We start from the raw sequence: 8,666 nt of genomic DNA, 5'->3' as shown, positions 1-8,666 counted from the left end.
ATGAACATAATAAATTGGTCATACGGTTATCTTCTTCAAGTTTGCTTTGATTACTACTAAGGAAGGAAGATGATATTCTTATCCGAAAGGGTGTTTAAGATATTAAGATTTATAATTTTCCGTTATGTTAAAATGGTAACTGGATTAATATAATTCAGTTTGGATTCATATAAAATTTCTCGTTTGAAAATCTATCTCTTTTGTATTATAATTCGGATTAATATCCTATCAGAGGCACCTAACATATTTTAAAATCTGGCAAGTCGGTAATTATATTTAATTTGATTATAACCTTGATTAGGTTTATTTATTCAACATAGAAATACATCCAACGGGAAGTTTTCTTTTGAAATCATTAGTTCTGATATGGGCTTCGGCCCCGCTTTAAACTAAAGCCCAGGCCCAACCCCACACTGCGATTGTGAAGAAGTCTTCAAAAACCCTAGCACGAAACCTGGCAGCAAAGCGCTTATAAAACGCCCCTTAAACCCTCCATCTTCCGCCTCTCCAGTCGTGCTCTCTCAAAAACCCTAGCCCCCCTTCTCTCTCACTTTCTCACAGTTGTTCAATGGAGTTTTGGGGTAATTCGTCTCTACCTATATCTCTTTCTATTCTTCGTCTCGCATGAATTCATTGTCTAGGGTTTCCTACTGTTATGATCTGTGCTCTGGTCGTCTGCTCTGAGAAAACTTCCTTTCTGTGTTCGATAGTTTGAAATTTTTTGACTTACTGGTTGTGTTTTTTTTTTTTTTGCTCTGCATTCCGTTACCGATAATTTTTATGAATGTGATTCTGCGATTGAGATTGTTGCGGTAGCTAAAATTCTTGTGTTCAGAAACCGGTGTAATAATTTGACTTGATGATTTCCATGAGCGTTTCGGGTTTACGGTCTCTTAAAATGGTATCCTGCATCGTTTCCTACTCGGGTTTTTGTAGAAAATGTGGATTTAAAAGGACAGTGGTGATTAATATGCTTTTTGTGGTTATGTAATGTAATGTATATGGATATTTTGTCTTTGCAGATGTTATGCTATTAATTATTGTTGTACTCTGAATAACGATTCCGTTTTCGTTGGTTTAGGTGTTGAAGTTAAGGCTGGAGAGCCTCTAAAGGTGGTGCCAGAGGAAAGCTATGTTATCCACTTGTCACAGGTTAATTGATTTGTCCACTAATTTTTGTTTTGAATCACTGTACATGGCATGCGTTCGCAAGTTTCTTAATAGTTTCTTGTTCGCTAGGCAACTCTGGGCGAGTTAAAGAAGGGAGGTGATCAGTGTGTTATCCATGTCAAGGTTGGGAACCAGAAGCTTGTTTTGGCAAATCTCTCATCTGATAAAATGCCTCAGATTCCCTTTGACTTGGTCTTTGACAAAGAGTTCGAGCTCTCTCACAACTTGAAAAGCGGGAGTGTCCACTTTTGTGGTTATCAAACTTACATTGCAAAATATCCTTTCAATTGTTTGTGTTTATGCTAAATTGATTGTTGGAGCATGATATTTAAACTTTCTTTCTTAATGTGTTAATCTTGTTATGATAAGGTGGAGTCTTATGTTAAAAGCGGTTTTCAGTTGGTTGTTTCCTATTGCTATTTTTTTTTCAGCTGGTTGTTACTTTCTTTGGATGACCTTTAGTTGGGTTGTTGAATATTTCTTTTCATTAGCAGGTGTAGTATCGTTGGATTGGGTGGGGTGAGCACCTTAAATTTGGGAACATGTTAATTGGCTTATAGTACTTTCTGGTTTTACATTGTATTCTCAAAATTTAGTTTACTGTAGTTTTATGAAGTTTTTGTTCAGTTGTCTTTTGTAGAAATGCATGCAAAACATGCAGCAGTTCTCTCTATTGCTTTTGGGGATCAAAATTGTATGAGTTCATTATTATGTTTTTTCCTCCATGCTAGTTATCATTCGAGGAAAACAAGTTTTCATTAACTGGGGTTTTGTATTGCATGGAACTATTATAATACTGATTTTGTAACTTAGTGTTAATGAATGTTGCAATATTTGATCTCTCCATTTGTTCCTTGACTACTTGCTGTTTCTGCTGCCACCGAATCCGACGAGGACCAAACTGGTAAGTTCTATTATATTTTACTTCTCTGTTTTGTGTTTATCGTTAATGTATTATTCAATGTCAGCTGATGTGGTTACAATTTTCCTTGTAGATTTTGATAGTGAATCAGAAGAGGATCTCCCGCTGAATTTTACTGGCAATGGTAAATGCTGCACTTGGACTTCTCTTTTTGATTTTGTTGCGGGAATGTGTGGGAAGTTCAGTTCATTCTAACCAGTTTTTCGATTGTGCACAGGTAACATTGTTGAAGCAAAGCCAGCTCCACCCAAGACTAATACTGTCAAACCAGAATCTTCTGGAAAGCAGAAGGTTAAGATTGAAGAGCCAATTAAGGATGAGGATGATTCTGATGACTCAGATGAAGATGATTCTGATGATGATGAAAGTTCTGATGAGGTAACCAAAAGGGTTTCATAAGAATATAGCTATTCCTTTACAAGTATGAATTGAATAATGTTATGAATTGTACCAAAAAAACTACAGATTATGAACTATTTGCACACAAGTTAACTTATTTCAAATGTTCTGGTTTTAACCAATGTCTAAAATTAGTTCGAGTTTTATTTTTTTCCTCTTTGGTCCTGAAGATTTGTTCATGGGTTGTGTTTCAACTTGTTTGTTGTTGGAGGTTCTTGGGTCAAATGTTAACTTTGGATTTAGCTTTTAGATTACCAGTTTCTAGCTTGTATCTAATAATCACTTTCAAAATTTGCGTTTCGTATTGTAGGACATGCTTGGAGCTGATAGTAGTGATGAAGATGAAGAGGACAGTGAGGAAGAAGAGGACACCCCAACGCCTAAGAAGGTAATCAAATGAATTCATATGGTTCCTGTTAGTGTGTTTGTCGCTTCCAGTTTTTGAACTTTTATTTTTTTCTGTGAGTTCTAATTGTTCATAATTTGATTATTTATGCAGGACTCCAAGAAAAGGCCCAATGAATCTGCCCCGAAAACTCCTGTCTCTGCTAAGAAGGCAAAGCAAGTTACTCCACAGAAGACTGGTACTTTTCCTTTTTCTCACACACAAAAAAGCATTTTTAGTTTAATAACGCTGCAAATGATTCTTTCTGTTTTCTAGCGTTAGTGGGCGGGCATATTGGGAATGTTTCTTGCATGTTTTATGGACGACATGTGATGTAAATGCATAACGATTCAGGAAACTGCACAACATGCAATATAAATTCCTAGTTCGATTCAGAAAACAAGAAGCAAGATAATTTCCCTCGTTTTACTTAGTGCTTGGTTTTATGGACTTGTGTCGTTAAAGTTGTTGCATCTGTTACAGACGGAAAGAAGGGTGCCCACACTGCAACACCACACCCTGCAAAGAAGGGCGGAAAGACTCCACAAACACCTAATTCTGCTGGCGGCGATCACTCTTGCAAAACATGCAGCAAGTATGTGAAGGCTATAACAGTTTATTGGCGTTGGACTGTATTTTGCTGGTGGTATTTATGTATTGTGTTGCTTTTTTGCAGGTCATTTAACTCTGATGGCGCTCTTTCGTCTCACAACAAGGCCAAGCACGGAGCCAAGTAGAATGAAGGACGTGCGGAAGCAAGCGTTGGACGCCTATGATATGTTAATTATTTTGATAATTCAGAGTAGAGAGGGTGATGTGTTAAATGTTTTGGGCGTAGCGGTTGTCCTCGAGGGAGGTTTTTGAAATATGCGGCTTGTTATTTATAGTTAATATCTTGAATTGGACCTATGTTTTCCTCATGAATCTCTAGTATTTAAATCTCAAATTCTAATTTGATTTTAATCGCACTTTAATCCAATTACCTGAGTCTTAAATTTTGTAAACATGAGCATTTTAACCAAGGAAAATGCTAACCGCTTAATCCCAATGGCTGGAAAAAAAAACATGAAAATTGGTCGGAGTCAATTTTTATTTATTATATCGCTCGGCTAAAATCTTTGACAATTTCTAGCTCATGTGTTCAAATGATTGAAGCACGTTCAAACAGGTGAAATTCCCATAGTCATTCTTGGTCCAGAATAAGTGAATATTCGTGGCTCGTCACCTGTTGTCTCTTTTTTTAGCTCTCTTTTTAGCCTGGAAAATTTAGGATTAAACTTGGCTGATAGGGATTAAGATTTCCCAATAAAAGTAGAAAAAATAATGCTTTAAAATTCACCAAAATAATTATATACAAACAAATAAATAAAAACAGAAATCGAACAACTTAATATGATCATTCCATGGACGGAGCCAACAAAGGCTCACTGGGGGCAGATGCTCCCCACTCAAGTAATTCGTTTATTTAGTTGCAGACTACAATTATATAATATACACAGATTATTTTTGAAGAAAATATATGTATCTAATATCCAACCATTCATTCTACTTATACTCCATATCAAATATTATATGGGCAATAGTGCTCTTGTTCTGTCATTCAAACCTAAAAAACCCTCTTCCGCCTATCATGTATTTATATTTTTCTCATCACTTTGCCACTTTCCACTACTATATTCAAATTTTTGTAACATTGAAATTGTGATACATCATCATTTGAAACCATCCTTAATATCATATTGCGTATAACCATATTATAATAAGATTTTCTTAGTTGTTTTTTGTTGCCCCCACTAAAAAAGATTTCTGGATCCGTCCTAGATCATTCCAACTAAAAACATCAAATAATAATCCTTGAAATCTCAAATATGTCAACCAACTCGTTCAACAACATAAGATGAGAGATTTTGGTTGTCAGACTCAACCTGCACCATAATTAGACTACTACAACTACCAACAGTAAACAACCTACAACAGTCGTTCGAAATGAAACCTGAAACGTCGAATAACCACTACATTCTCCTGAATCCTGAAACACTGCACCATCAAACCTGTACACAAATTCCATGGTAAGCTGCAATGAAAAGAAAAAGCTACGGACCATAGAAGCAGGGAAACCTGAACCTGCAAAACTTGTAAAGAATGTAAGATCTCGACTTTTTTTCCGTAAATTGAAACAGAAAAAGATATTAAGCTACAAAGGGAGAAGGAAACAAAACCCAGACTGAACCATGATATTCCATCATTCACTACTCTTGATTTGTGGTGGTCACAGATCCTGACTGAAATTGTGATGCATACAAAACAAGCATACAAGTTTCACAAGTTTGCAACACATCAACTAGGGAATACTTTCATGAACATAAATAAGAACGAAATAAAACCTTTTTCCGTCTTAATTGAACAAGAAAGATATACGGGGCCTATTTCATACAGAGATGCAAGAGTGACTGTGATCCGGCCCTAATTCCCAAACAGAAATTCTTAGCTGAGGGGGATGGCTATGCTATAATATTATACTACTATGAACTAAACGTTATATTATTTTCTTTACAGATTCCCAAATCTAATTTACTTATTGTGATAAACTTTTGATAATTTGTGCTTCAAATAATCAAGCCTCTAAAGAATTTCCTATTTGAAGAATAACACTATGTTTGGATGAAGGAAATGAACTTAGAATTTCGATAAAAGTCAGAATTTATAAATTGATATGCACCAATTCCTTTGTTTAGATTCATAAACATAGAAATTAAGAATTTCCGCATGGTAAAAAACACTTGGAATTTAGGACTTTTAATTCCCAAGTTTAAATTCCATGTAAATATTGTAATTTCCCAATTTCTATGATTGAGAGTTAAAAAAAAAAAAAAATTTCTGTATTCAATTCCATTGTTCTTTTAGGTTAACCAAACAAGAAAATTTACAAATTCTTGAAAATAAAATCCTGTCATTTCAATTTCCATCATTTTAAAATTCTTTGGTAATCTTAAATTTCTTCATCCAAACATAATTTAATATTGTTAGGAATGCTATCTAGGGTATACACTAATTGGTTTCCTAACTCTTGACTTCTCCCTATCCTCTATTTCTTTCCTTTGCGTCACTTTGTAGTTGTCACGGATGATGGAATAGTAATAATTTTCTACAAAGGACAAACTGACGAAGGAACACTGTTTGAAGTGAATGGTTCAATCTAAGAGTAGAGATCTAGGGCAGTAGGGAGGAATGTATTGAGGCATATCATGCAGAGAGCACACAGTCACACAATATGAATGATTAAAAATGCAAAGTTATTCCAATTCCATACCACAGAATGAACCTGCACACCATCTGCACAGTGGAAAATGTGCTGTAAGCTATATTTATTGAACATATGCTTCTTGTTGAAACATAAATTTCTTTCGTGATTGGGCATGTATAATATATATTGACGAGGGTGTGGGTGTGGGGGTGAGAGAGAGAGAGAGAGAGAGAGAGAGAGAGAGAGAGAGAGAGAGAGAGAGAGTGTGTGTGTGTGTGTGTGTAGAGAAGAGGATAGACAGCGTGAGCAAAAACCAGAATAAAGCTGTATAATCACAGTAGTCATACCCTCATTTCTCTGGAAGTTGCTATTGTTGCTGTTCCTCACGGCCATTGTTCTGTTGTTCCATTTGTGCATGCCCATTAATGTTGCTTCGGTCAATATTGACCTTACTAGCATTTTCATCCTGTTCTCTTTCCCTGTTCCACTGCTCAATTTTTGCCCGTCTCTCCTCACTTCCTTCTCTAACAGGACTCTGGTTTCTTCTTCTTCTTCCAGGGCTTCTACTTCTACTGCGTCCTTTCCTTCGACCAGGGCTTACAGTCTTGTTCCTCCGGCTCCAGCTTTCAGGATAGCGATCCTCATCATCATACCTTCTGATATGACCCCGGCTACGGTGAGAGCGCTCTTCATAGCTACGATGCCTGTAAGGGCTGCGACTCCTGCTTCGACTGCGGCTATGCCTTCTCTTATAGCTCCCAAATAATTCACGCCTCAATTCCCTGACATTTTAACAAAGTAAAAATAATATTAGCTTATCAGTACATTCTGCAATTAAAAAAAATAACAAGAAAACTTACCTGCCAATCCTTTTCAGGTGCATAAAATTGCAGTATCCACCACGGTTGCATGTGTTCTCCTCATATTGCCTGCAGGTGGCTTCACGGAAGTCTGTCACCGGTGAATAGTCAACGATGATAGGACGACCTGCAAGTGATTTACCAAGGGCCAGAAGTTCAGCATATAATAAATTGTAGGCCTAACATACAATATAAACCATAACCAGTAGAAACCTTGAGAGTTGAGACCAAATTCTAAAGATGACGGATGCAGAGAAAAACTAACCAGCATAAAATCTTCCACTCAGGTTCCGAAGCGCATTTGCAGCATGTTCTTCCTCCCTAAACTGAACACACACATTGCCCACCTGCCCAAATGAATGAATTTCCCAATAGAATCAAATATCAATAATCTTTCTGTTGAAAGAAACAAAATAAACAAGGAAAACCGAACGAGAGCTTAACTCTCCGTTGAATATAACATACCATGTGGTCGGCTAGGTTGTCGCAGACATTCAGACTTTCAATGTCGCCATACTTGCTCAACTCGAGAAATAAATCCTCATAAAACTCCTGCGAAATGCCATAACACGCTTACAAGATATACACATAATGAAAAGGACTTAAACAAACACTCTTATAAGGTTTCAACTATTTCACAGCCTTCGTATGAAGCATTCGGCGGTCTAAGATCATATAATTAACAACTAAAAGTTTAAATTAATCCCTAAAAGTTTATAGATGCACTTTTTAATCCCACCAATTCTGAAAACTTCACAAACGGGGAATCTGCATGATATGATCTGTGAGTAGTGATTAGCTTAATCACTATTAAGGGTTTAATTCTTGGGATTATTAGGCTTTTCCTGTTTTAGTGTGGTTTTGATGAGTTGTAACTTGTATAAGAGCGCACTAGCTCTCAGTATTCAAGAGCTCTGCTCTCTCTCTTCCTTCCCTCTCTATCTCTATCCTCTGTTACTTGCAGGTTCATTAAGGGCCTAGAGATTTGGATCATTTCACTGCATAACAAAAAACCCTAATCCCACAGAAACAACACATAATGCAATGATAAATCTAACAACCCTACCAATAAAAACAACACAAAATTCAAGCGATTTCTGTTGAATCACGGGTCATATAGCATAAACCACCATCAAATTAAAGCAAATACGGCAAAAGGGTTCTCAATTTTCGAGACAAAGAAGAAGAAGAAGAAGAAAAAGAAGGGCGAGGAAAACCTCAAAGTGCCTCTGCATCTGGCGGGGGTCGATGGGCTGGCCCTCGGCGTCGACGCCCGGGGTGATCATATCGGGTCGCTGGTACATGTTGGAGAGCAAGATCGTGGGGCTGACGCTGGGCTTGGTGTGGAGTCTGGAGCAGCGGTCGCCGTGCCTACACGCCCCAATTTTGAAGTAGAAAGGGCAGTTCACTCGGTCCTTCTCCGTCCCGAATATCGAAGCCAAATGCTCCGCCATGAGTGTCTTCGGTTCTGCGGTGTTTGCGAATCAATGGGGAAGGGCGGAGCTTGCAACGGTAGCCAGTGGGGGAGGGTGCGCGTGCGTCTCTAAATATTGAGGGAAGGGGAGATAAAACGACGTCGTTTTCAATTCTGGTTCTTGTTCTTCTAGAGAGTTCGTTTGGACGGTTGGACGTGTTTATGTGAAATTGGGTTCACGCGCCCATCAATTACACCCAGCCCGTGAAATT

General features: G+C 37.5%; 2 protein-coding genes and 1 long non-coding RNA gene across 5 annotated transcripts; 2 read left to right on the top strand and 1 right to left on the bottom strand.

Moving 5' to 3' along the window:
• The first annotated feature begins 426 nt into the window (after nt 1-426).
• LOC103418887 (histone deacetylase HDT1-like) lies at nt 427-3,839 on the top strand. The gene is made up of 10 exons (XM_070819566.1): nt 427-581; nt 1,082-1,152; nt 1,240-1,465; nt 2,030-2,074; nt 2,166-2,216; nt 2,310-2,470; nt 2,802-2,879; nt 2,991-3,075; nt 3,360-3,471; nt 3,553-3,839. Exons 1-10 carry the CDS (start codon nt 569-571, stop codon nt 3,611-3,613), a joined length of 903 nt encoding a protein of 300 aa, XP_070675667.1. The 5' UTR covers nt 427-568; the 3' UTR covers nt 3,614-3,839.
• An 882-nt stretch (nt 3,840-4,721) lies between these two features.
• LOC103418888 (splicing factor U2af small subunit B-like) lies at nt 4,722-8,550 on the bottom strand. Of its 3 annotated transcripts, XM_008356996.4 has the most exons (7): nt 8,198-8,511; nt 7,446-7,532; nt 7,246-7,327; nt 6,981-7,107; nt 6,468-6,902; nt 6,187-6,209; nt 4,722-4,927 (listed from the first exon to the last, which is right to left on the bottom strand). In XM_008356996.4, the coding sequence occupies exons 1-5, from the start codon at nt 8,432-8,434 to the stop codon at nt 6,488-6,490; spliced, it is 948 nt and encodes a 315-aa protein (XP_008355218.3). In that variant the 5' UTR covers nt 8,435-8,511; the 3' UTR covers nt 4,722-4,927; nt 6,187-6,209; nt 6,468-6,487. The 3 variants fall into 3 exon arrangements, with proteins under 3 accessions (XP_008355218.3, XP_028955713.2, XP_008355219.3); XM_029099880.2 differs by having other exon boundaries at nt 4,722-6,209; nt 8,198-8,550; XM_008356997.4 differs by lacking the exon at nt 6,187-6,209.
• On the top strand, nt 6,781-8,065 carry LOC139194069 (uncharacterized). Its single transcript, XR_011578786.1, has 2 exons — nt 6,781-6,918; nt 6,998-8,065. It is a non-coding gene; the product is annotated as an uncharacterized lncRNA (long non-coding RNA).
• Nucleotides 8,551-8,666: the final 116 nt, after the last annotated feature.

Source organism: Malus domestica, chromosome 03 (assembly GCF_042453785.1).
Source record: "Malus domestica chromosome 03, GDT2T_hap1".
Taxonomy (NCBI): domain Eukaryota; kingdom Viridiplantae; phylum Streptophyta; class Magnoliopsida; order Rosales; family Rosaceae; genus Malus; species Malus domestica.
The sequence above is the reverse complement of the archived record's forward strand: the minus strand, read 5'-3'. Positions and strand labels throughout refer to the sequence as shown.